Source organism: Lethenteron reissneri, unplaced genomic scaffold (genome assembly GCF_015708825.2).
Source record: "Lethenteron reissneri isolate LAM-NWPU_2019-01 unplaced genomic scaffold, ASM1570882v1 scaffold_147, whole genome shotgun sequence".
Taxonomy (NCBI): Eukaryota; Metazoa; Chordata; class Hyperoartia; order Petromyzontiformes; family Petromyzontidae; genus Lethenteron; species Lethenteron reissneri.
This window is the reverse complement of record NW_026891190.1, coordinates 126,513-154,441: the sequence shown is the minus strand read 5'-3', so window position 1 is coordinate 154,441 and position 27,929 is coordinate 126,513. Positions and strand designations below refer to the sequence as shown.

Sequence of the window (27,929 nt, the reverse complement as noted above, 5' to 3'; positions counted from 1 at the left end):
GCTGGCTGCTCCCTTAGCTGGCCACCGCTGGCCGCCGCTGCCACCCCTTGGCTTTGCCCACGTGGCCTTACTCTGGTCCAGTCCCACTCGTTCTGCCTTCCTCTTCCGGTCTCCTCCCTTAAGAACCTTAACCTTTCCTCCCACGTCACCTAACTCCACCTCTCCGTGACGTCACATCCGGGAGGTCGCCCGCGCCCGCATTACACCACCCTCCCCCGTGGAGAAAAACCCAGCCGACCTCGGCTGAACAACACCAACAGTAATGCGGGCGAACCCGAGCGTAACACACCAAAGGACACCAAGCATGCAATATAACAGTAAGAACAATCAACACAACTCAACAATCAATAACGTAGCAGAAGCAGGCAATAAATACACAGTAAGAACAATACAACATAACAATCAACGAAACACAAGGGATTTAGAGCGTGTGCGGGTCGCCGGCCCGTCCCGGACGGTCGGCGGCCCATCCGCGGAACGGGAACGTGATTGAGTTTGAGGAGCGACAGGGTGAAATCCCCCTGTCGCTGTTGGAAGTCCACCAACGTCCCGTGTCCTTGAAGGATCAGTTTTGGGCTTGTCCCGCGGATGCGTCTGCAGCGGGGTCGGAAGGGCTGCAGGGCTCGAAGGACCCGCAGATCTGGCAGGCACCCTCCGAGCAGAGCGCCTCGTCCCCTCCGGTGTCAAGGCCGGCCTGCCTGGAACAGGTACGACAGGCGCTCTAGCAAGATCAATGGACGCAGGCGGGGGAGAGTCGGCAGCAACAGACCCCGGCAAGGCAACATTGGGAGATGATGCATCATGTAGGGGAGCAACATACGGTTTCAAGCGCGACGTGTGAACAAACCAGCGGCGAGAACCAATTTGAACACGCGCCGACTGAGGATTAGGAACCTCAATGAGGCGGACAGGCCCTCGCCAAGGTTTGTGAAATTTGGGAGAGGTACCCGGCCGCACCTGCGGGCAATGGAGCCAGGCCAGGTCCCCAACCTTCCAGGGGCACTCCCCTTTGGAACGCCGTGCGTACCTCTCATTTCGGGCCTGAGCTTTGGCCGTAGCCACACGGGCACTCTCCCGCGCCTCCGAGACCCGGCGAACAGTGTCCCGAATGTAGTCAGGAAGCGGTTTACAAGGTCCCCTCACACCGGTTCCCATCTGCACATCCATTGGCGGCACGTTTTCCCGACCATACATAAGGTAAAATGGCGAAAAACCCGTAGCCGCATGAGGAGTCATCCTGTACGCCGAAAGCACCCCCGGGATGTGCAGGTCCCAATCCGATTGTTGCTCACTCACCGTGTGGCACAGCATGGCAGACAATGTCCGGTTTAGCCGCTCAACCATACCATCCGTTTGCGGATGGTATGGGGATGTCCGGACCTTCTTAGTCCCTAGGCCCGCGCATACTTCCGCCAATAATTTCGAAGAAAAATTTCGGCCCTGATCCGTAAGGAGTCTCTCCGGCGCACCCTTGTCCATAACATATCCGAACAAAAAGGCGTCGGTAATGGCCGCGGCCGATTGATCGGGCAACGGCCAGGCCATCGGCCAACGGGAGAGGTACTCAACCCCGACCAGCAAATATTTATTACCCCTCGCCGAAGGTGGGAAAGGTCCCAAAATGTCCAGTGCCACCAATTCATTGACCCGAGACACCCGAATTGACTGTAAGGGTGGCACATAAGGATGTTTAGGAGGCTTACGCCGGGCACAGTCAGGGCACGCGCGGACGTGCCCCACGACATCCGTCGACATGCCGTGCCAAAAATAATGACGTTGCAACGTCAACAAGGTCTTCTGCACACCCAGATGTAATAGCGTGTCACAATGGAGAGTTCTAATCAACTCGTATCGGAGGGACGCAGGCACCACTAGACGCCAGTGTTCCTGGAGACTTTCCCTCCACATAAGCAGACCATCTCGGACCGCGGTTTCCGGCGCACCCTCCGTAACCGGACCCCCAACCTCCACTTTGGATCGCTTCCGCAAGGACACTAACGACTCATCCATCATTTGCTCCCTTATCCAAACAGACCGTGGCAGATTCAAAACCCCATCAGTCGGCCCCGGTTCCACAGTAGCATCCGACTTCTCCACAGCCAATACCACCGGCTGAGGGGGGGGTAGGCTGGGCGCACATCTCTGCGTCCCCGACGCACATTTGCAAGGGGAGCGCTGCGGCAACCTAGAAAGTGCGTCTGCGTTCGCATGGCGCACCCCTTTACGATGGTGAATTTGAAATGAAAATTCTTGCAGCGTGTCCAACCAACGCGACAGCTGGCCGGAAGGTTGATCCATTTTAAGGGCATATTGCAAGGCCGCATGATCCGTACGTACGATAAAGGAACGGCCGTACAGGTACGGTCGAAACTGACGTAGGAAAAAAACAACGGCTAAGAGTTCCCTGCGAGTGACACAGTAGCGTGTTTCCGCGGGCGACAGGACCCGGCTACCATACGCAACGACGCGCTCTACGCCCCCTTTAGACTGAGACAACACCGCGCCAATACCTGTGTCGCTCGCATCCGTATCAAGAATGAACGGTTGATTGAAATCCGGATAATCCAATGTTGGGGCGGTAGCCAACAGATTACGCAGACTCTGAAAGGCCGCCTCCTCCGGCGGTCCCCACGCAAACTTACGTCCCTTACCCGTAAGGAGGTGCAAGGGCCTCGCGATGGTCGCAAAATTCGGTACAAATCTTCGATAATACGAGGCAAATCCCAGAAAGCGACGTACATCCCCCACGGTGACCGGAGTCGGCCAATCTCGGACGCACGCCGTTTTTTCCGGGTCCGTAGACACCCCCTCAGCACTCACGATGTGCCCCAAATAACGGACGGACCGTTGCAGTAGGTGACATTTCTTTGGTTTAAATTTCAAGTTCGCGGAGCGCATCCTCGCGAACACCGTCTCCAGCCGCCTTAAATGTTCATCAAATGTGCGGCTGAAGACGATGATATCGTCCAAATATATGAGACATGTCTCCCACTGCAACCCCGTCAAAACGAGTTCCATGAGCCTTTGAAATGTGGCAGGGGCCGCATTCAGCCCCATCGGCAGGCAGTTAAATTGAAACAACCCCTGCGGCGTACGGAATGCGGTCTTCTCCCGTGAGGGCTCGTCAAGGGGAAGCTGCCAAAATCCCGAAGAGAGGTCCAGTGTAGAGAAATACTTAGCCCCCGACAATGCGTCGAGGGAGTCGTCCATACGCGGCAGGGGATACGCATCTGCCACCGATATCTTATTCAATTTTCGAAAGTCAACACAGAATCGCAATTTGCCATCCTTTTTCTTAACCAAAACCACAGGCGCGCCCCATGGGCTGTTCGACGGCGATATAATATCCGCAGCCAACATATCCTCCACTGCCCCCCGAACGTGTTCTCGCTCGGCCGGACTCATTCGGTGCGAATTCAACCGAATAGGGGCAGCGTCGCCTGTAGCAATGTGATGGTGAAGCAATGAGGTGCGTCCCAAATCCAAATCATTGGAGCTAAACACATCGGAATACGTCAATAACAATTTATGAAGCGCACCCCGTTGATCCACAGACAGGGAAGAATTTCCGTCACATAAGCTAGCAATCCAGCGGTCATCCGAAGCCACAGGCTCGGAAACACCAGCAACCACTCCCTGGCTATGCGAACAATCGTGAGCCGTAAATGCCGTGGTGGCATGTGCCACAACCGTGCCGGCTGGGACACAGACATTTTCCGTACCCGCATTGAGCACCTGCAAAAACGGTAATTGATCTGGCCGGACGATGGTCTGCGCTCCGACCAGCGCCGATCCGGCCGTTATCGAGGCTGAAGGTGACAACAAGATCCCAACCGCTCCCAGCCGACCAGGCAGGGGCTTCCGATACCGCAGGGGAATAAGCATCTGTGAACCAGGTGGAATATCAACAGATGCCACGGATAGCGCCTGCACTTGTACGGCCGAAGCAGGTCGCCCCCAGGGCGACGGCAGAAACGAAATTTGACGGCCACCCGGCAGTTCAATACAATTCTCATTAATTTTGATCAAAATAGGCATTTTAGCCAGAAAATCAGTGCCCAATAAACAGGGAACTGCCAAGGATCTTGAAATCAACACAACGCCCGAGGCCGACACATCCCCAATAGATATTTTAGCGTCCACCTGGCCCACGATGCCCATACTACCCCCGTTCGCAGCGACGCACGACCCGTAAACCGGACGCACGGCCCCGGGTGGGATGCCTAACAGATGAAAAATGACATCCGAAATAATAGTCGCGGACGCCCCGGAATCGACCAAAATGCGCACGTCCACCCCTTGTATAGACCCCGGCACGGTGGACGAACCCGTAGCGGCCGCAACAACCCTCCGTGCCAATTTGCGCCACTGCGTCACAGAGCGACAAGGCCCCGTCGAAGGTCCCTCTTTAACAACAACACTATGACCGCACAACGAAGGTGATGGGTGAGGTGTAAAGCCTTGCCGGGTGTCTGGTGCGTGCCGACTTGCCTGTTTCGGTGGATCCTTGGGCGGCTTGGCCGGTAATGAGGCCTCCTGTTGTGGCGGACCCGGGATGCGGGCCCAGCAGTCCTTCGCGTAGTGGCCCTTCCGTCCGCAGCGGAAGCAATCGGCGTCGTTGCGCCGAAGCGCAGGCCTTGCATCGCGCCGCCCGCGTATCGGCGGTGCAGCACGAGAGGCCGGTCCACCGCGGCCTGACCATGGCACCGAGGCGGCCGTCAGCTCCTGAGGGCCCCGCTCATCCGGCACGTATACCGACTTCGTAGGGTCCCAACCCAGAGCGCCACCCTCCGCGACGGGCCCCCCTGTCCACGCCGTGACCTGTTTCCATCGTCGTAGGTTGAATTGTGCATCCAGACATTTCGCCGCCGCCCGGGAGGTGAGCTTCTCATGCCCGCACACCGGCATGGGAATCCCAAGATCCCGCGACAGCTCGAGCATCTTGCCCAAGATGAGAGGCTCGAGCAGGTCAGGTGTTGTATCTGGATACGCGGCCATAGCTAAATCAAGCACTGCACCCCTGTACGCCACAGGCGACTCCTCGGGCGCTCGTTGTCGTTGAGCGAATCGCCGATGCGCGTCGTCAGGTGGCTCGTAGGCGTCGGCCATTTCTTGAAAAACTCCATATAATGTCCTCTTCTTCTCGGCCTTAATGGAGCGAAAAAAACGAACAGATTCGTCGTCCAGAAGAGTCGGCAACACTTCCAAGGCCTCAGCATCGGTCCATCTCGCAGAACGGACCGCCGCTAAAAATCTGCAGGCGAAAGCGCTCCAGTCGCCCCCAATGGCGAATTCCTTGACCGTGGTGAGATGGCGACTCCGACTTCGCTTCACTCCGCCCTCCGCCGATGGTTCCTCCGGAGGCAAATTCAAAATGGCGTCGAATCGCGGCGTGGTCAAGATGGCGGATTCCCGCCGCGGCACGCGCAAGATGGCGGCCTCCTGCCGCGTGGCCCATGGCGCCGGGAGTGAAGAACCCGTGGCGGCCTGTGGAGCACTCTCCGCTCTCTCCGTCGCCGTGCTTGGGGTGACGAGATGACACAATTGGCCCAGGGCGTCCTTGAGAGTCTCCAGTTGCTCAGCCACCTGCAGCCATCGCCGATCAGCGTCTGATGGTGTCGGCGGCCCTGACACTGTGGCTACATCTTCCACTCCCGTCCCCGCACTCGTTTCAGCAGGGCTCTCCTCCACCACCCTGGCAGGATCCATGTTTGGAGGGAAGTCTTCGTCTTCGGACGAAGAAGCCGATGCCGGCGCTGGAACATTTTTCTTTCTCACTTGTTTCGACATGCCGTTGCACTTCCGACACCAATGTAATAAAGGACTCGACCACGATGTCTGGCTTGGTGTCCTTTATTCGGTTCTTCTCTCTTAACCCGCACGGCTGTCCTTCTATAAGACTCTATACTGACACTGATACTGCTCTCCTGCAGTTCCTCCCCTCGTCGTTCTCTCAGCCTCTCTCTCCTCTCGTCGCTCTCGTAGCCTCTCCCTCACACACAGCCTCGCCGGCTGTGTTCCCCGCAGCTCCTCGTCCGCCTTCTCTCCAGCCGCCCCACCGCTGTCTTCTCTCGCAGCTCCGCTGGCTGCTCCCTTAGCTGGCCACCGCTGGCCGCCGCTGCCACCCCTTGGCTTTGCCCACGTGGCCTTACTCTGGTCCAGTCCCACTCGTTCTGCCTTCCTCTTCCGGTCTCCTCCCTTAAGAACCTTAACCTTTCCTCCCACGTCACCTAACTCCACCTCTCCGTGACGTCACATCCGGGAGGTCGCCCGCGCCCGCATTACACATTGTTATATAAAGACAAGTCCAGATTTCGTGGCCAAGGTTTAGCAAATTGTTGTTTTTATTAACAGAGCATCGCAATTATTATTTACAAATATTTTACAGCAATATATTGGAGGGGCATATTTGATTATTATAATTATTATAACATATTATGATTATTATAACATGTTATAATTATTATAACATATTATACTTATTATAACATTATAATTTATATATATTATATTTATTATAACATTATAATTTATATATTATCATTATTATAACATTATAATTACGGCCTTGTGTCAATGAGAGATTTGGAGCTTTGGTGACTGCACACAGAGAGAGACACTTAATCAAACAAACTTAACATTTCAAATGTAATGCAACACAGAGAGTCGGTCAACACACCAACTAACAGACTCTTAGGTTGTTTCGGTAAAGTCAACATGCAGGTAACAAATGAATTTAAAATTAATAAAAGTAAAAATAGAAATAAATAAAAAATCACGCCTCACTTGATGCAGCAAATCTGGCTGTGACGGTGCCACCTGATGACGGAGACTTGTGTTGCCTCCGAAACGTCGTGATTTATTTCATATTTTATTTCTATTGTTACTTTTATGAATTTTTATTTCATTTTTTACCTACATGGTGACTTTACCGAAAAAAACCTAAGAGTATGAATCCTGGCAGTCACGAAAGCGTCACATCTAGAGTTAACACAACTAACGCATCGCCTGGCTGATCGCGTTCTTTCACAGGTTGCTAAACTATCTTCTTGGTTCTTTCGGTAAAGTCACGTAGAATGGAAATAATAAAATAATAAACATATAAAACCTAATATTAGTTTTATAATTTTATTATTTCCATTCTACGTGATATAAAACATTATAAAATGTTATGTTTTATTTGTATTATTTTGTTTAAAAAATTTGTAGTTTATTATTTCCATTCTATGTGACTTTACCAAAAGAACCAAGGAGATGAATCACTGCAGTCACGAAAGCTTTAAATCGAAATTGCTAAACTAAGCGAGAGAATTGAAGCGAACGCGACCAGGCGAGGGCAGGAGGCAAGGCCCCGCGTTGTAAAGTTCCAATCTGGACATCGCTTCCATGCTCGCTGCTACTCAAATAAAATCCCTACGAGAGAGAGAGCGAGGCTCTACCTCGGTAAACAACCACCACAACCACCACCACCACAACCACCACAACCGCGATGAGAATTTCTCACCTCGGATTTCAGTTCCCGCGCGGAGCGGCAACTTTCCGTTACCTCGTGACGTCACGCGGCAGCAGCAGGTGACATGACGTCACTTGCGTGGTACAAGACACTCCCCTCCCACAATGAGCGGCTCTGTAACTTACATAAATTATGTTATTGAGCCTGGCCCACACGTGGAGGGATGGGCGTGGGTGCCGAACAGGTCACAACGAACTCGTGACGTCTTTCACGAATAAATTATGTTAATGAACCACCAGTCACTGGGTGTGGCTTTGCCCAAATAAGCATAGTTCTTGAACAGATAACGGAAGTGACCCAGGCAGAAATGACGTCACGCTCAAGGGCCCGTTGGGCGGGGTGAATACTTTGGTGACATGACGCCACTAGCGAGGAACACCTCCCGCTGGCGTTTCACACCGATGAGGTCATGCTGAATGGTGACGTCACAGAGTGGGGTTGGAGTTTAAGTTGATTTAGATTCATTTTTCATCGCTCCCTCCCTTGAACAGGGACCCCTTGGGTGTGTGAGCTCAGCTCAACAACGTGGACATTATTGTGTGTGTGTGTACATTGTGTGTGTGTGTACACACCGTGTGTGTGTACACACCGTGTGTGTGTGTGTACACACTGTGTGTGTGTACAGGGCAGTAGGGAACGATCCACCGGTTGTGAACCTTCATTAGCGAGTTAGTGGCAGGTCTGAGCATTGTTTGAAATCCACCATGCTTAGTATTTCTGTGACGATATCGAGGTTAGCCATCACTGAGTGTCTTGCAAGTAGTTCCGTGGATACCTTTTGGTACACCTGTGGTCTTGCATACATGGCGCATTTGGCTAGAACTGGGCACATGGGCCATGGACCATTTGGTTGCAGACCGCACAGAAAAAAAAGCAGGGTCTGGATGGGGGTGAGATAGCTCAGCACTGATTAATGTGTCAATGTGACTTGCATGAATTGTTTCCCTCATCCATAGCGAAATGTGAGCACGAGGTGGACGACGTTTTAGCCACCCAACGGTGTGCAAGTTACTGCTTGTCTATCCAAACACGCCGCCTTCGTTGGTCATAATAAGCATCATGAGGTCATAAACTTTGAGTTTTAGACCCTCACTAAGATGTCATGTCTGTCTGGTGGCTTTTGGATTGGATGAAGGTAAACCTGGATCTCCTTTCATTTGGGATTGCAAGTGAATGTGATGAAGAGATGGGGAGTGGCATATTGGCTGATGTACGTCATGGCATCCAGAGTTTTCTCATGCATGTATCTTGGTGGAGCTGTGAAGGATGAAGGCAAAACAACTAATCAGCCCACATTGTAACAGTTTCCATCTCCTTCGGAATTGATGGCGTCCCAGAGATGAGCATACTGGTCACACACAGGCGGTTTTGATTCAGTAGAATGTAAAAGGCGCTCACTCTCAATGTTGGCATACTCATCGACAACATATTGGTGATAGAGGTTGGCGCACCACAATGTGGTGTCCTCCTCTGTCCATGATCACGAAGGAATAGAAGTTTTTTTAGACGAGACAGTTTCGTAAGGATGTCTTTGTCCTGCAAATTTGTAATTGGAGGAATCTTGACGTGGTACCCATCTTGGCCTTGCGACAAGAAAATGTGTTATTGTAGGGCATTGTATGCTCTGTTAGTGTCAAGAAATTGTGCGATGGTGTTTTCTTGGTATGGAAGAACAATGTCTCTCTCACAATGTTCCTCACCCACCGTAAGAAAGCAAGGTCAACAATATTTGGGGCATTGAACCTCCCTGCGTGCTCCCCGCTTTGGTGGAAAGTAAAGGTGCGGTACGACAAAATTTAAATGGGTGATGTTCCCACGAATGTAACAAAACGATAGACGAAATGCAATGGGCTGTAGCTAAGAAAATCCAACGTATTTAGCAGTATAACATATTAATCGGCATCGCAGTACTACGTATCAGTAAATAGCGTGACGTGTGCAATCGAAACAATAGAAATGCATTGAAGAAATAAGATGAAATAAGCTTACATTAAAGAGCAGCAGTACGCATAGCTAAGTTGAGAAGTAGGCTACAGTCTAGATTATAGACTGCCAGTACGCCGACTCAATGACACAAGCATTGCTACAGTCGACATAAAAGGCTGGCAATATGGTCAGCAGCTGATAAAGCAGGATACAGTCAACATGAAAGGCTGGCAGTACACCGAGTGAGGTAAAGAAGCAGGCAACAGATTATAGACTGGCATACACTCAATGCCCAAAAGCAAAATTAGCAGTGTAGATAATAGTTTAACATGTAGGCTTTCGCGACCAATATTATTTATTACAAACATTTTTGGGTTAGATCGCGTTATTATTTATGTGTCGTAATCCTCCACCACCCGACACGGCCAATCAGCAAAAAACTGTCACGTTGACAAAGACAAAAGTTCCCTACTTTAGACCACCGGTGTGTTGAAGAGTGAATCCACAACATTTACAATTTTTGAGTACGACGTTTCGCATCATCGGGCAATTCGCCAAAATGGTGCCAGTGCACCGACGTTAATTAATGAGCAGGCAGCAGGTAACAGCACGGACTGGCAGTACACCGTCTCAGCTTCATAGAAACACAGCTAAACAAGAACATATTTAGCAACCAAATAGTGCAATATTAGTTTTCTACACACAAACATTTTTATTGTAATATTTGCTAACTTATTTGTTTCATAATAGTAAATAAACTTGAGTTCTTAGCGAAAGATTAAATAAAATTCTACTTCACATTGCCGTGGTGGGGCCTAGTCCCATGCAGAGCCCGCGGCCTCGCCTAGATTGCCAAGCCAGAGGAGGTGACACATTGCCAGGCTGGGGGCTGGGCCGCTCTCCCCACCCGCGCTGCAACAATGCCATCTAAGCGCTCTAATATTAATATCTACGGACTTTATAGCAGTAACTGCACGCATTGGGGTGGGGGGGACATAAGACTTTGAAGAATGAACCTCAGCGTTGTGTGTATATTTTTTAAGCATTGTTAACGCGAATGAGATTTTTTTATCGATCGTGTGTGCGTTGCTAGGGGCGCAATTGCGTGCTTTGTCCCGCATCGTGCGACAAAACTACATAAATAAATAAAGAAATATCGCACAAAATCGCTAATTAAACTAATTTAATGGTGACGGATGTGAACAACGAATAGTGCTTGCCAACCGCAGGGCTTCCGGCGTGGTACCGGGAAAATTTTTTTCGTAAACCCCACTGTTAGAGAGACAAATCCCTCGCAAGCGCGTGAACACACAGACAGACAAAAAATGAATTTATATAAGCACACTACTTTAACTGTGATGAACGCTGCACTTTCTGTCGTTTTCATGCAGGGGGCGCTGTAAACCTACGCGCCCCCTGCATGAACGACGGAGGCGCAGGGACAGACGTTCGATCACGTTGGAATTGATCTGCAGACGGCGGTCTTCTCGCACGGCCAGCTCTGTGTCGCCTCATCTCAATCCCGCGATCCCAACCAGGTGAAAGTCCGCATCGAATGAAATCCCCGGCAAGGCCATCTACTTAACGACGAGATAAAATTCACACGAAATGTCGTTTTCAATGAATAATTCAAAGTTGTTTCATTTTCAAACTTCAAAACGGAGCATCGGGTGCTTGCGCGGATGCGTCGTTCGTGTGCTATTTTTTTTGTGACTTTCCTGGCCCAAGGCCGTAAATGGTTGTGAGGGGCACCGCAGGCGGTCAGGCTTGCTTCAACCCATGGTTGTGAACATCCAGACTTTAATCGGCAAGGACCATTTCTCGTCCTAATTCGACAAAATCTACGTCAACACGTAATACAAAATTATAATTCGTGTTGTAGAGAATGTATCTCCTCTACGTGTAACTTTTGAGTGGTATTCCTTGTAACAGATGAATTATCCAAGTGTGCTCCCTATTTGAAAGACAATGAGTTGCTCCAGAGGGAGATGCGTCCTGAAAACACAAAAATACCCTTTGACCTGTATCACACGAAGGAGTCTCACCTGAGTGATCCTGTACAAGTTACTTCAAAACACACACTGTGTCCTAACATGACTTATTCAATGTTTGACCCAATGTTTCTAACCGCTCCTGGTTAGAGATCTACCCAACACACAGGTTTACAAGAACTGGCTGCTCTTACCCTGCAGGTTGAACCTAGGAACTGAGTGTTCAACTTCACATTCTTGTCATTAAAGGCATGTGACAAAGGTGCATCGATTGGAGCGACATCGTCTCAAGCTTACGCATCTACCGGGTCTCCATTTGACTTTGTATTTTCTCGGAGGAAGTCCACCCACACCTCCACTTCCACAAACTGCTGGGAGTTGCCTCGCTCTGCCTCAGTCAGAATTCTCCTCCTGCTTCACGTTGCCTCCATCGATGTGAAGGTCCGATTTTGGAGTTGAATCTTCATATTCACATTTTACTTTCACTTCTTCGCTCTTCACCATCACTTCTTCACATTTCACCTGCACCTCTTCATGTTTCACCTCGATACCTTTAAAATCGTCCAAGCCGAAATTGTCTTCCGGTTCTTGTTTGATGAGGGATGGGCTCATTGCGGCACTTTGACTTTCGCAAGCTGATTTCAGACTCCACTCCTTGTGGATCTTCTGATGCTTGTGTGTTCTCTGGTGTCTTTGAAGATTTTGTTTACGTGCAAATGCCATCCCGCACAGAGTGCACCTGAAGGGTTTCTCTCCCGTGTGTGTTCTCTGGTGTATTACAAGAGTAGATGAACGTGCAAACTCCCTCCCACACACACTGCACTTGAAGTGTTTCTCTCCCGTGTGTGTTCTCTGGTGTATTACAAGAGTAGATGACTCTGCAAACGCCTTCCCACACACTCTGCACTTGAAGGGTTTCTCTCCCGTGTGCATTCTCTGGTGTTTTACAAGATTAGATGAACATGCAAACGCCTTCCCACACACTCTGCACTTGAAGGGTTTCTCTCCCGTGTGTGTTCTCTGGTGTATTACACGAGTAGATGAATCTGAAAACGCCTTCCCACACACACTGCACTTGAAGGGTTTCTCTCCTGTGTGAGTTCTCTGGTGCTGTGTCAAATGTGTAATATAATCCGTGCTGTATGCACACTGGTCGCATTGATGCCTTTTTGCACCGAGCCGCGCCGAGTGCCTTTGCTCCATCAGACAAATTCGACAGAGGAAGCGACAGCTGCAGACAGAAAAAAAGTTATATCCACGTCAGTATCAATGCACATAGGAATGCATATTTACACAGTAACACATGACTTATAAGTCGACACTTATTCATATATTCATGATATAGTGAAAAAGTTTCCCAAATTCATCACATGGGCTGTTCTGGCACGCAATGAGAGGGTGAATGATCATAAACATGCCTGGAAGCCCTCGTATCTTCAAAATGAATGTTAACCCAAAACTCCGAGCACACAATTTTAGGCTGTCTAGCTACAAAAGGAATATTTATGAAAGCTAAATTTAGCAGACATAGCAAAAGGTGTTGAAAATAATACTATTTGTGTTATGCAAAAATGCATAAATTAATGTTCAATCGCAACTTAGAGGTGTGAAGCCAGCCAGGCTCACGATGTCCTTGCACGCTGGAATGAACAGATCTGACTTCAGCTGCATGTGTGTGCGGTGTTAACTTCTTGACTGTTTCCATTCTTATAAAGTTCCAGAGGAAAACAAAAACAAACTATTGTTGTGATACAGCATAACCTCCGTGTTCAATAGAGTTAATAGACTTAACTGCAAACACAAACTTTACACTGTCACACACTGGCATGGTTAAGAGGTGTGTCTAGACCCATGCCTAGCCACCTTCATCCACTCACTATTAATGCTTCCTGACTCCACAAGTAATTCAATGAGGATTAATCAACATCGCCGAGGCTGCGTGTCTCTCTTGCTCCCCGTGGTGGGATGTTAACTACCTCTCCTGGCATACAGGAAGTCGTGGATTCATCCCAACCATGATGCCTGCTGTATATTTAGTTTGTGTGTCTTTCTCTCTTCCCGTGGTCACGTGGATTTCCTTCCGGATCCCCCGGTTGTCCCCACTCCACATGCAGAGAGTGAACAACGCCACGTGTCCAGAGTGAATACCGCCACGCGTCCAGAGTGAACACCGCCACGCGTCCAGAGTGAACACCGCCACGCGTCTAGAGTGAACACCGCCACGCTGTTGACAAGCCTCACCTTGTTGTTGTTGTTGTGGGCAGGTCGCTTCTGAAAACAAGAGCGGTACAGCAGCTCAAGCAGGCGTGGCCTGGTAAAAAATGAAAAAAAAAGTGTGAATATTTCAACTAAAACAAAGTTACAAAGTAGCGAGCCAGGTGAAGAGAAATGAAAACTTAAGCAAGATACCCTTTGGTTCTTTCGGTAAAGTCACGTAGAATAAATAAATAAATTACATAATAGTTTCAGTTTCATTTATTTGGTATAGCCCCGTGAGCCATTCGGCTCTTGAATCGGATGCAACCGCAAAAAACAAAAACATGAACGAGAAAACATCTTAAAGTGACTATGTGACTGTGCAAACATGAAAATCCAGGGAAAAACAGCAAAATATTCCACAAAAAGCACCTAAAACCAACGTTGTGTGCAAATAGCATACGACGTTTCGATTGCAACATAAGCAATCATCATCAGGTACAAATGAAAGAGAAAAAAAACCTAGTAAACTTAGAAATGTAATGCAATACAACACAGAGAGTCAGCTAACATAACAGTCAACACCCCAACTGGTTGATAACGTTCTTCCAAAGATTGCTCAATTTGAGAGAGAGACAAAACACAGACACGGAGACACATAGACACATAAGCAGAGAGAGATGACACAAAGACACACAGAGAGAGAGACACACACATAGACACACAGAGAGAGATGACACAGAGACACACAAAGAGAGACACACACATACAGTGCTGATTTTGTACGTTTGCCCACTGACAAAGAAATGATCAGTCTAAAATTTTAATGGTATGTCAAAAATGGTATAAATTGATTTGCATTTTAATGAGGGAAATAAGTATTTGACCCCCTCTCAATCAGAATGATTTCTGGCTCCCAGGTGTTTTTTATACAGGTAACGAGCTGAGATTAGGAGCACACTCTTAAAGGGAGTGCTCCTAATATCAGCTTGTTACCTGTATAAAAGACACTTGTTCACAGAAGCAATCAATCAATCATATTCCAAACTCTCCACCATGGCCAAGACCAAAGAGCTCTCCAAGGATGTTAGGGACAAGATTGTAGACCTGCACAAGGCTGGAATGGGCTACAAGACCATCGCCAAGCAGCTTGGCGATAAGGTGACAACAGTTGGTGCGATTATTCGCAAATGGAAGAAACACAAAATAACTGTCAATCTCACTCGGCCTGGGGCTCCATGCAAGATCTCACCTCGTGGAGTTGCAATGATCATGAGAACGGTGAGGAATCAGCCCAGAACTACACGGGAGGATTTTGTCAATGATCTCAAGGCAGCTGAGACTATAGTCACCAAGAAAACAGTTGGTAACACACTACGCCGTGAAGGACTGAAATTCTGCAGCGCCCGCAAGGTCCCCCTGCTCAAGAAAGCACATTTACATGCCCATGTGAAGTTTGCCAATGAACATCTGAATGATTCAGAGGACAACTGGGTGAAAGTGTTGTGGTCAGATGAGACCAAAATGGAGCTCTTTGGCATCAACTCAACTCGCCGTGTTTGGCCCCAAGAACACCATCCCCACCGTCAAACATGGAGGTGGAAACATTATGCTTTGGGGGTGTTTTTCTGCTAAAGGGACAGGACAACTTCACCGCATCAAAGGTACGATGGACGGGGCCATGTACTGTCAAATCTTGGGTGAGAACCTCCTTCCCTCAGCCAGGGCATTGAAAATAGGTCGTGGATGGGTATTCCAGCATGACAATGACCCAAAACACACGGCCAAGGCAACAAATGAGTGGCTCAAGAAGAAGCACATTAAGGTCCTGGAGTGGCCTAGCCAGTCTCCAGACCTTAATCCCATAGAAAATTTGTGGAGGGAGCTGAAGGTTCGAGTTGCCAAATGTCAGCCTCGAAACCTTAATGACTTGGAGAAGATCTGCAAAGAGGAGTGGGACAAAATCCCTCCTGAAATGTGTGCAAACCTGGTGGCCAACTACAAGAAACGTCTGAACTCTGTGATTGCCAACAAGGGTTTTGCCACCAAGTACTAAGTCATGTTTTGCAGAGGGGTCAAGTACTTATATCCCTCATTAAAATGCAAATCAATTTATAACATTTTGACATGCGTTTTTCTGGATTTTTGTTGTTGTTAATCTGTCTCTCACTGTTAAAATAAACCTACCATTAAAATTATAGACTGATAATTTCTTTGTCAGTGGGCAAACGTACAAAATCAGCAGGGGATCAAATACTCTTTTCCCTCACTGTAGACAGAGAGATGACACAGACACACAGAGAGAGACACACACACATAGACACAGAGAGATGACACAGAGACACACAGAGAGAGACACACAAGCACACAGAGAAACAACGCTGTGTCGAGGCCTTCAATAGAGAGAGGGGCAGAGAGAGGGGGGGGTAGAGAGAGGGGGGGGGTAGAGAAATTAGCACGTCAATGCAAGGCCGTAGCCATGGAGTCAAAATTGGGGGGGACCAAATCTTGCAGGGGGTCTGGGGTCCCCCCCCAGAAAAATATCTAAATTTGAAAACTCATTTCCTGCCATTTCCTCCCAAAAATATTTGTAAAAGTTCACTAACACATGGGATGGAATTATTATTTGATACAATAATGTCTAATAGTGTATTGTATTACATTGCTCTGTTTTTTCTTTTTTACCTTTCCTTGTTTCATAGTATGTAATGGCAGAGATTAGCGATTCATAAAGTACAACGCAATCATATAAACAGAAATCTATGCATTGTTATATGAAGACAAGTCCAGATTTTGCGGCCAAGGTTTAGCAAATTGTTATTTTTATTAACAGAGCATCGCAATTATTATTTTTAAAGATTTTTACAGCAATATATTGGAGGGGCATATTTGAGTATTTTAATTATTATAACATATTAGAATTATAACATAATATTATACTTATTATACCATATTATAACTACGGCCTTGTGTCAATGAGAGATTTGGAGGTTTGGTGACTGCACACAGAGAGAGACACTTAATCAAACTTAGTCAAATTTAGAAATGCAACGCAACACAGAGAGTCGGTCAACACACAACTAACGCATCGCCTGGCTGATCGCGTTCTTCCACAGGTCGCTAAACTAAGCGAGAGAATCTTAATTTTGGAGCTTTCGTGACTGCAGGAATTATTCTTTGGTTTTTTCGGTAAAGTCACGTATAAAAATAAAATAATAAATTAAATAATAGCATACGACGTTTCGATTGCAACACAAGCAATCATCATCAGGTATAATGAAATAGCGACATAGAATATAACCAGAAAACTATAGACAGACATATAAGCAGACAGATATCACCAAGATACATAGAGAGAGCAACCCAGGTACAGAGAGAGGTGATCGTCTTTGTGGGGTGGCCTTAAATAGACAGAGGGGGGCGGAGGCAGAGAGAGGGAGGGGGTAGGGAAAACATTTACATGTCAATGAGTACGAAGGGAGGGGAGTAAGGTAAGCAGGCTTAGAGGGAGACAGAACACACTAAATTAAATAACCTAGCAAAGTATCGAAATGTTATGTAAAACGACACAGAGAGTCGGTCAACACACAATTAACGCATTGCCTGGTCGATTACGTATTTCAAAGATTGCTAAGTTAGAATTTAAGTGTGAAAATTCCAAAGAAAGACAAAACATAAAAAAAGAGGAACGGAGACACACAGACAGAGCAGAACCTAAGAACGATACAAAACGAGTGTAGACAGAGAAAATTACACTAAATATACAGGCAGAGAGAACAAGAAACCCAGAGAGAGAGAAAAAGGTAAACTTGGAACTTCCCCGTAGAAGTGGTTCAATCTTAATTTAATTTATTATTTTATTTTATTTATTATTTTATTTTTATACGTGACTTTACCGAAAAAACCAAAGAATAATTCCTGCAGTCACGAAAGCTCCAAAATTAAGATTGAACCACTTCTACGGGGAAGTTCCAAGTTTACCTTTTTCTCTCTCTCTGGGTTTCTTGTTCTCTCTGCCTGTATATTTAGTGTAATTTTCTCTGTCTACACTCGTTTTGTATCGTTCTTAGGTTCTGCTCTGTCTGTGTGTCTCCGTTCCTCTTTTTTATGTTTTGTCTTTCTTTGGAATTTTCACACTTAAATTCTAACTTAGCAATCTTTGAAATACGTAATCGACCAGGCAATGCGTTAATTGTGTGTTGACCGACTCTCTGTGTCGTTTTACATAACATTTCGATACTTTGCTAGGTTATTTAATTTAGTGTGTTCTGTCTCCCTCTAAGCCTGCTTACCTTACTCCCCTCCCTTCGTACTCATTGACATGTAAATGTTTTCCCTACCCCCTCCCTCTCTCTGCCTCCGCCCCCCTCTGTCTATTTAAGGCCACCCCACAGAGACGATCACCTCTCTCTGTACCTGGGTTGCTCTCTCTATGTATCTTGGTGATATCTGTCTGCTTATATGTCTGTCTATAGTTTTCTGGTTATATTCTATGTCGCTATTTCATTATACCTGATGATGATTGCTTGTGTTGCAATCGAAACGTCGTATGCTATTATTTAATTTATTATTTTATTTTTATACGTGACTTTACCGAAAAAACCAAAGAATAAGCGAGAGAATTGAAGCGAACGCGACCAGGCGAGGGCAGGAGGCAAGGCCCCGCTTTGTAAAGTTTCAATCTGGACATCGCTTCCATGCTCGCTGCTACTCAAATAACATCCCTACGAGAGAGCGAGGCTCTACCTCGGTAAACAACAACCACAACCACAACAACCACAACCACATCCACCACCACAACCACCACCACATCCACCACCACAACAACCGCGATGATAATTTCTCACCTCGGATTTCAGTTCACGGGCGGAGCGGCAACTTCCTGGTCCCTCGCGACGTCACGCGGCAGCAAGTGACATGACGTCACTTGCGGGGTACACCTCCTCCTGGCGTTTGATGCCGATGAGGTCACGCTGAGCGGTGACGTCGGAGAGCGGGGTCAGAGTTCAAGTTTGTTGACAGAAAAAACTGCCGTTTTTGGCTAAAATTGAACGAATTTTTACAGCTGTATTTTTTAACAAAAAGTGCATTCCTTGGTTGTGTTTAGACTGACTAGCCTATATATTACATTAAAAGGTGGAAATTTGACCATGAAATTTGAAGTAAAAAGATCAAATCGGCATACTTTACCAATGCCGTTCTTGGCCAAAATTTGCTACATTTTCATAGCTAGATTTTCCAAGAAAAAGTGAATTCCTCCATTTTGTTAAGCATTAGTATGCTCTATATTACTTTAAAAGTGGGAAATTTCACGATTAAATTTTCACGCCCCAAAAATAAAATCGTCATACTTATGCCGGTTTTAACCAAAATAAGCAAAATTTTCATAGCTTTCTTTTTAAAAAAAAAGTTAATTCATCAATTGTATTTACCCTTAGTATGCTATGTATTAGATTAAAAGTGGAACATTTTATGATTAAATGTGCACATCCCAATATATAAAATCAGCATACTAACCTATGCCGTTTTTGGCCAATAATGGACAAATATTTGCAACTTCATTTTTTAACAAAAGTGCAATCCTCGGGTGTGCTTAGCCTTAGTATCCTATATATATTACGTTTAAAAAGTGGGAAATTTCACCATGAAATTTTAAAGTAAAAAAATAAAATCGGCCATAATTGGCCAAACTTTCAGCCTTATTTGTCGACAAAAGTTCATTGCTCCATTGTATTTAGCCTTAGTATTCTATGTATTAAATTAAAAGTAGAAAATTTTATGATGAAATGTGCACGTCCCAATATATAAAATCGGCATACTAACCTATGCCGTTTTTGGCCAATAATAGACAAATATTTGCAACTTCATTTTTCAACAAAAGTGCAATCCTCGGGTGTGCTTAGCCTTAGTATCCTATATATTACGATAAAAAACGGGAAATTTCACGCCGGGTACTTCCCGCGAGTACTCTTATATAAGCACACAACTTCATCTGTGATGAACCCTGCACTTTCCTTAGTTTTCATGCAGGAGGTGCTGCAAACCTACGTGCCCCCTGTTGTGTATATACCCCCTTTTTATTTTTTTTATATTATTTTTTTTTAGGAATTATTCTGCCAACATATATAATATCGTTTTTTAATAGACACGGGGCAACGTGGAACGAACACGCCCCCACACTTCCACAGATGCGCGCATACCTCATTTCAAAGGAAAGAGGGCATGAAAGAGGGCAATCAAGGTCATAAAAACTCCCCGAATTTCACACAAGAGGAACAAGAGAGGGGAGAATTGCAAGCGGGGGGGGGGGGGGGTTAGAATGACACCCTTTCGTTACAAAACCAGGCACCACGGAGGAAGAGATAATTATATTCTTAACAAAGAAACAGCATTGACGACAAAAAGCACAGACGGGTCTTTGAACCATGTTAGATACACAAAGTTACCAACTTAGCCATGAAGATTAAGCAAACAGAATCTATCCTCACTCCAATTGGAAATCAGACTACAGTCTGCACCAGAATCACGACCCATCATTATTAATTAAATACGGACATTATTTACCTTAAATAATTTCTACGCGGCCGGGCCGAAGCATCAAAGAATAATTATGGCTTGGGTCGCTCCAAAACAAAATTCCTAGCCGGGATATCAGATTAAATAATCACAAGAAGTCAAATAATAAGTACGGAATTAAAGTGGATATCCTAGAGGAGCTAAGGGCGGAGAAGGCTCTCAAAATTAACCAAACGCAACACCCCATGAGAAGCGAGCAATACGGCCGTCTTTGTCTTTCCGAGAGGATCTCCACACGCAGGCACAAAGCCAGGAAATGACACCCATAAAGGTTGGGGCAATGGCTCAAAGGAAATTAACACACGCCTTCGAATAAATAAATAAGCACATGCGCCAGGTGCTTCCACCGTGGAAACAACCGTCTTTGTCTCCCCGCAACACGGACAGCAAAAATTGCCCACGCAAGCAAATAACATTTCCATGGGAGATCGGGTCACGATGAAACATCGTGAACACGGTTTCGGCATAACTTGGGCATAATGGAAATAAGTCGCATTTCAACTTCCAAACCAAAACAACTTAAGCTGTGTGAGACAAAAGATATGATCCCCGAGCAAGGGAGGGAATAATTAAGCTCGCTTAACGCGTAGGTTTTCGCGACAAATATTATTCAGTAACAAAAACATGGATTCGAATATTTTTTTTTATATATAACTCGACGCGAATCATCGGTCTGGTTAATGAATAACTTAGGTGGCGCCGTCGCGAGGCCCCCACCCCCCCCCCCCCCTTTCAGAATGATTACACAGCTGTGTCTTCAAAGCTAATAAACACACGGACAAACACGCACGCGAAACACACGGACGGACACGCACACGACACACACATGGACGCAGATGGTTCACCCCCACAGGAATGTTTTATGACACAGCCTTTTGAACAACTCGGGAAACTGAGTGGAATTTCCCAATATAAGCCGAAGAAAAATCCATCCAAAGCAGATCGTCAGGGGGCTCTGGGCCCCATCTCGTCGCCAGGGCTTCGGCTCCACCACAGATCTTCACGAGCTCCGGCCTACATCTCATCTCGTCTCCGGGCTAATGCCCCACCAGAGATCTCCAGGGCGACAGCCATCTCTCCTCGTCGCCGCCAACGAAGAAGCTCTCGTCATCCAGAAGGACGAGGCTCGTGGGGTGGCGACGTGCGTCGCCTTGACGTGCATCGCCTTGACGTGCATCGCCGAGGTGCTCGCCTGCCGCACAAGAGTGAACGAGCCAGTTCCCTTGCCGCCACCACACACGTGCTCCCCTGACCACGCAAACGAGCGCAGCCGCGCCGTCAATCTTCGTACGGGCTCAGCCGAGGGAGGAGTCTGAAGCAGCCGATCACCGCAGCTGCGTCAGCCAGAGGGCCCTTCTCCGAAAGTCGTTCGTACCCACAACTTCCCTCACGTAGGCTCACATGCGCTCGCGTCGACGCCCACCCCCCTTTGAGACTATCTATTTCGTCCTTACCATCATATCAACCCTACACAATTATCGGAAGACTGATTATCAACTACATGAACCATCAGCTGGCCATGAGGAATCGTGGCCCATCGAGTGATTAAGAGTCCGTCGGTTATAAGAGTGAGGTTGTTTTCCGTGCCTTTCCCTTGTTCCGCTCATCACATAGGCGATCAATAGACTCGTCGAGGCAAACTCAACCTCTCGAAATCCTCATTACGAATCGACCGTACACAGAGAGAGAATATCTTGTCAAACCAGTTTCCTTTGTCATAGAGTCTCGCCGAAGCATTAATTAAAACAGAGCCAGATTCGCTCTCCCACATACACGCCCTCACCCACCATTATATCAAACATTCCGTTAAAAATATTTTATACTTGCCGATGAATCTATTGACATATACTTTCGCCTCTGGGATACAATAAGTGCTTTTTATTACCGCCATAGGAAGTGTGTCATGCTTGTTTTCAAACTCGGCCAGTCGCCGATTGTGATCGATACATGGGCGAACTAATGAGATGTCTGGTGGAAAGGTAGAGGTTACGATTGTTAGGAGGGTTTTTAGTCATTCAGTTCGTTAAATGCATAATGTCGCAAATGCATAAGTGTTTATTCATTCATATTAGTTAATGCATAATCTCGCAAATGCATAAGAGTTTTGAGTTATTCAATTTAGTTAAATGCATATTCTCGCAAATGCATAAGTGTTTATTCATTCATTTTAGTCAAATGCATAGTCTCGCAAATGCATAAGTGTTTATTCATTCATTTTAGTCAAATGCATAATCTCGTAATTGCATAAGAGTTTTAGTTATTCATATTAGTCGAATGCATAATCTCGCAAATGCATAAGAGTTTGGTTATTCAATTTAGTTAAATGCATAGTCTCGCAAATGAATTATTGACGCATGTTTGACCTGCATGATAGAATGTCACGTGTTTGTTTAGAATAAAATTGTTATCACAGAAGCATAACGAGTGTTCCTTCCAAGTCCATGCAAAACTGTCTTATTCTTGAGAACTGTAGCCTGTGATGAGATCTGAAACTGGAGACCTAAAATATTATAACACACACTAGGATAATCAGTAAACGTTTAATCGATGAAAATCGTGTTATCCTGATTGATATAACACTGGATAAACGAAGCTAAGCTTAATTATCACAACTGCACACTTTTACATAATCGCAAGCATCCGCATAAATTACAACGGTTATCTCCGTGATTATCATAATTTATGCATATAATTACACGCATTACCATAATTTATGCATATTAACTCACACATTAACATAATTAATGCGCTTTGCGCATTTTTTGGAAAATTATTACTTTTTATTATTTTCATCAAAATTTCATAATCCAACATATACAACACCCCTGCATAAACGACGGAGGAGCAGCGACAGATGTTTGATCGCGTTGGAATTGATCTGCAGACGGCGGTCTTCTGGCACGGCCAGCTCTGTGTCGCCTTATCTCCACCCCGCGATCCCAACCAGGTGAAAGTCCGCATCGAACCGAACCTCGGTAAGGCCATCTACTTAACGACTAGAGAAAATTCACACGAAATGTCGTTTTCAATGAAGTCTTCCAGATGTAAAATGATGTCAGCTTTTAATGAAATACAAATATCAAATGCAAAACAATATACAATTCAAAGTTGTTTCATATTAAAACTTCAAAAGGGAGCATCGGGTGCTTGCGTGAATGCGTCGTTCGTGGACAATTTTTTTCGTGACTTTCCTGGCCCAAGGCCGTAAATGATTGAGGGGCACCGCAGGCGGTCAGGCCTGCTTCAACCCATGGTTGTGAACATCCAGACGTTAATCAGCAAGGACCATTTCTCGTCCTAATTCGACAACATCTACGTCAACACGTAATACAACATTTTAATTCGTGTTGTTGAGAATGTATCTCCACTATGGTATGCCTTGTAACTGATGAATGATCCGAGTGTGCTCCCTATTTCAAAGACAATGAGTTGCTCCAGAGGGAGATGCTTCCTGAAAACACAAAAATACCCTTTGACCTGTATCACAAGAACAATGAGTCTCACCTGAGTAATCTGTACAGGTTACTCCAAAAACACAGTGTCCTAACATCACTTATTCAGTGTTTGACTCTTATAGACAAAAGGTTACATGTACGAACCCAATCAGACAAGTATTCAGTCTAACTTATTGACAGGCATATTAACAAAATTGAATTACTGCACTGAAATATACTGCATTAGGTTACATCCTATTAACAAGAAGCTAGTTAAAAAAATACGCACCGTCTGCTTAACAGTGTATGTACAACATACTAATGCACCATTCAAAACGAGTCGGCCATTGCATGCTGGCATCTAGATCAAAATGTAGCAAATTCTATAAACATTATCTACAAACTCCACAACTGAGATGCCACATCAACCATCGCCCCCTACTGACAGGCTCTTGTCCACATGCAGGCCGGTGCACGGCCACCACCTTGTGCCATATAGGGGCAGCTGCTACCTGGGGATGCCCTTCGAGTGTTTGAGACGAGAAACGATATAGAACTCCGAGTTGCCGGGGCGATTAAGCAAGCACCATATAAATGCAATTGATAACATAGCGAATGCTTGGGAGCTTATTGGCTCTCGCTCCTGGTTAGAGATCTACCCAACACACAGGTCCACACAGACTGGCCGCTCTTACTCTACAGGTTGAACCTAGGAATTGAGTGTTCAACTTTATTCTTGTCATTAAAAGCCTGTCACAAAGGTGCATCTATTGGAGCGACATCGTCACTGGCTTACATATCTACCGGGTCTCCATTTGACTTTGTATTGTCTCGGAGGAAGTCCACCCATACCTCCACTTCCACAAACTGCTGGGAGTTGCCTCGCTCTGCCTCACAGTCAGAATTCTCCTCCTGCTTCACGTTGCCTCCATCGATGTGAAGGTCCGATTTTGGAGTTGAATCTTCATCTTCACATTTTACCTTCACTTTTTCGCTCTTCACCATCACTTCTTCACTCGTCACCATCACTTCTTCACGTTTCACCTCGATACCTTTAAAAGCGTCTAAGCTGGAATTGTCTTCCGGTTCTTGTTTGATGAGGGATGGGCTCATTGCGGCACTTTGACTTTCGCAAGCTGATTTCAGACTCCACTCCTTGTGGATCTTCTGATGCTTGTGTGTTTTCTGGTGTCTTTGAAGATTTGATGACTGTGCAAATGCCTTCCCACACACACTGCACTTGAAGGGATTCTCTCCCGTGTGTGTTCTCTGGTGTGCATGAAGAGCAGATGAACGTGCAAACGCCTTCCCACACACACTGCACTTGAAGGGTTTCTCTCCAGTGTGTGTTCCCTGGTGTAATACAAGAGCAGATGAATGTGCAAACGCCTTCCCACACACACTGCACTTGAAGGGTTTCTCTCCCGTGTGTGTTCTCTGGTGTGCTACAAGAGCAGATGACTGTGCAAACGCCTTCCCACACACACTGCACTTGAAGGGTTTATCTCCTGTGTGTGTTCTCTGGTGTCTTTGAAGATTTGATGACTGTGCAAACGCCTTGCCGCACACACTGCACTTGAAGGGTTTCTCTCCCATGTGTGTTCTCTGGTGTGCATGAAGAGCAGATGAACGTGCAAACGCCTTCGCACACACACTGCACTTGAAGGGTTTCTCTCCCGTGTGTGTTCTCTGGTGTTTTACAAGAGCAGATGAATGTGCAAACGCCTTCCCACACACACTGCACTTGAAGGGTTTCTCTCCCGTGTGTGTTCTCTGGTGTGCTACAAGAGCAGATGACTGTGCAAACGCCTTCCCACACACACTGCACTTGAAGGGTTTATCTCCTGTGTGTGTTCTCTGGTGTTTTTTAAAAACAGATGACTGTGCAAACGCCGTCCCACACATACTGCACTTGAAGGGTTTCTCTCCCGTGTGAGTTCTCTGGTGTGTTATAAGAGTAGATAAACATGCAAATGCCTTCCCACACACACTGCACTTGAAGGGTTTCTCTCCCGTGTGTGTTCTCTGGTGTGCTACAAGAGTAGATAAACGTGCAAACGCCTTCTCACACACACTACACCTGAAGGGTTTCTCTCCCGTGTGTGTTTTCTGGTGTTTTACAAGAGTATATGAATCTAAACACGTGTTGCCGCACGCACTGCACTTGAAGAGTTTCTCTGCTGTGTAAGTTCTCTTGTGTCGTGTCAAATGTTCAGGACGATCCGTGCTGTATGCACACCGGTCGCATTGTTGCCTTGTCGTACCGAGTTGCGCCGAGTGCCTTTGCTCCATCAGACAAATTCGACAGAGGAAGCGACAGCTGCAGACAGAAAAAAAGTTATATCCACGTCAGTATCGATGCACAGAGGAATGCATATTTACACAGTAACACATGACTTATAAGTCGACACTTATTCATATATTCATGATATAGTGAAAAAGTTTCCCAAATTCATCACACGGGCTGTTCTGGCACACAATGAGAGGGCGAATTGTCATAAACATGCCTGGAAGCCCTCGAATCTTCAAAATGAATGTTAACCCAAAACTCCGAGCACACAATTTTGGCTGTCACAGCCGATGCTGCGTGTCTCTCTCTACCCGTGGTCAAGTGAAATTCCTTCCCGATCCCCCAGTTTCCCCTCCGCATTTAGAGAGTGAACACCGCCACGCGTCCAGAGTGAAGACCGCCACGCGTCTAGAGTGAACATCGCCACACGTCTAGAGTGAACACCGCCACGCGTCTAGAGTGAACACCGCCACGCGTCTAGAGTGAACACAGCCACGCGTCCAGAGTGAACACCGCCACGCTGTTGACGAGCCTCACCTTGTTATTGTTGTGGGCAGGTCGCTTTTGAAAACAAGAGCGGTACAGCAGCTAAACCGGGCTTGGCCTGGTAAAAATAAAAACTGTGTTAATATTTAAAGTAAAACAAAGTTACAAAGTGGGGAGCCGGGTGAAGACCAATTCAACTTAAGCGAGATATAATTGGTTTTTTATTCTTCTATCTGGCAAGAAAACTGACACATTTTTTACGAGGAGTCATGTTTGTATAGACCACAATACCTGCAGTCGGAACGCAAACAAAAAACACAACTCTAAGCGAGAGAATTGAAGCAAACGCCATCAGGCGAGGGCAGGAGGCAAGGCCCCGCGTTGTAAAGTTCCAACCTGGACATCGCTTCCATGCTCGCTGCTACTCAATTGACATCCCTACGAGAGAGCGAGAGAGGCTCTACCTCGGTACACACCAACCACAACAACAACCACCACCACCACAAGCACCATCATCACCACCACCACCACCACCACAACCACCACCACCACAACCACCACCACAACAACCACAACCACCAACATCACCCCCACCACAACCACCACCACAACAAACACCACCACAACCACCACCACAACCACCACCACCACAACTACCACCACAACCACCACCACCACAACAACCACCACAACCACCACCACCACAACCACCACAACCACCACCACAACCACCACAACCACCACCACAACCACCACAACCAACCACCACCAAAACCACCACCACAACCACCACAACCACCACACCCACCACCACAACCACCACCACCACCACAACCACCACACCCACCACCACAACCACCACCACCACCACAACCACCACCACCACCACCACCACAACCACCACCACCACCACAACCACCACCACCACCACCACCACCACCACAACCACCACAACCACCACCACCACAACCACAAGAACCACCACAACCAACCACCACCAAAACCACCACCACCACAACCGAGATGATAATTTCTCACCTCGGATTTCAGTTCACGGGCGGAGCGGCAACTTCCTGGTCCCTCGTGACGTCACGCGGCAGCAGGTGACATGACGTCACTTGCGGGGTACACCTCCCCCTGGCGTTTGATGCCGATGAGGTCACGCTGAGCGGTGACGTCAGAGAGCGGAGTCAGAGTTCAAGTTTGTTGACAGAAGGGGAGCGGCAGTGTCGAAACGGCCTCAAACGAGTCCCCGGTGTGGTGTGTCAACATCGCCAGCACTGGGGAGACAAAGGCGGCCGGGCGTGGTGCTGGCCACCCACCCCCTCTGTGTGTGCCGTGACGACCTCTACCGGTGCTGCTACTCGCTATGAGCAGCACTTTGTAGATGTCGTGGCTTGGCTCTCCAGCACACCGCTGGCGACATTTCACGATGACATTTTCACGTCCATAAAAGGAAAATCGCCATACTAACCTAGGCCGTTTTTTTGGCAAAATTGATCAAAATTTTCGAGCTT

At 46.8% G+C, this 27,929-nt stretch overlaps 1 protein-coding gene across 1 annotated transcript in view; it reads right to left on the bottom strand.

Annotated features, from left to right (window-relative positions):
* The window catches only part of LOC133362424 (zinc finger protein 883-like), a 30,800-nt gene extending 3,294 nt beyond the window's left edge, over positions 1-27,506 (bottom strand). Inside the window, exons 1-4 of the mRNA XM_061581365.1 lie at positions 27,451-27,506; positions 26,464-26,530; positions 24,811-25,956; positions 7,505-12,607 (exon numbers count right to left, since the gene is read on the bottom strand). Coding sequence (XP_061437349.1) covers positions 11,824-12,607; positions 24,811-25,928 — 1,902 coding nt within the window. The 5' untranslated portion in view covers positions 25,929-25,956; positions 26,464-26,530; positions 27,451-27,506 and the 3' untranslated portion in view covers positions 7,505-11,823. The remainder of the gene's footprint in view (positions 1-7,504; positions 12,608-24,810; positions 25,957-26,463; positions 26,531-27,450) is intronic.
* Positions 27,507-27,929: the final 423 nt, after the last annotated feature.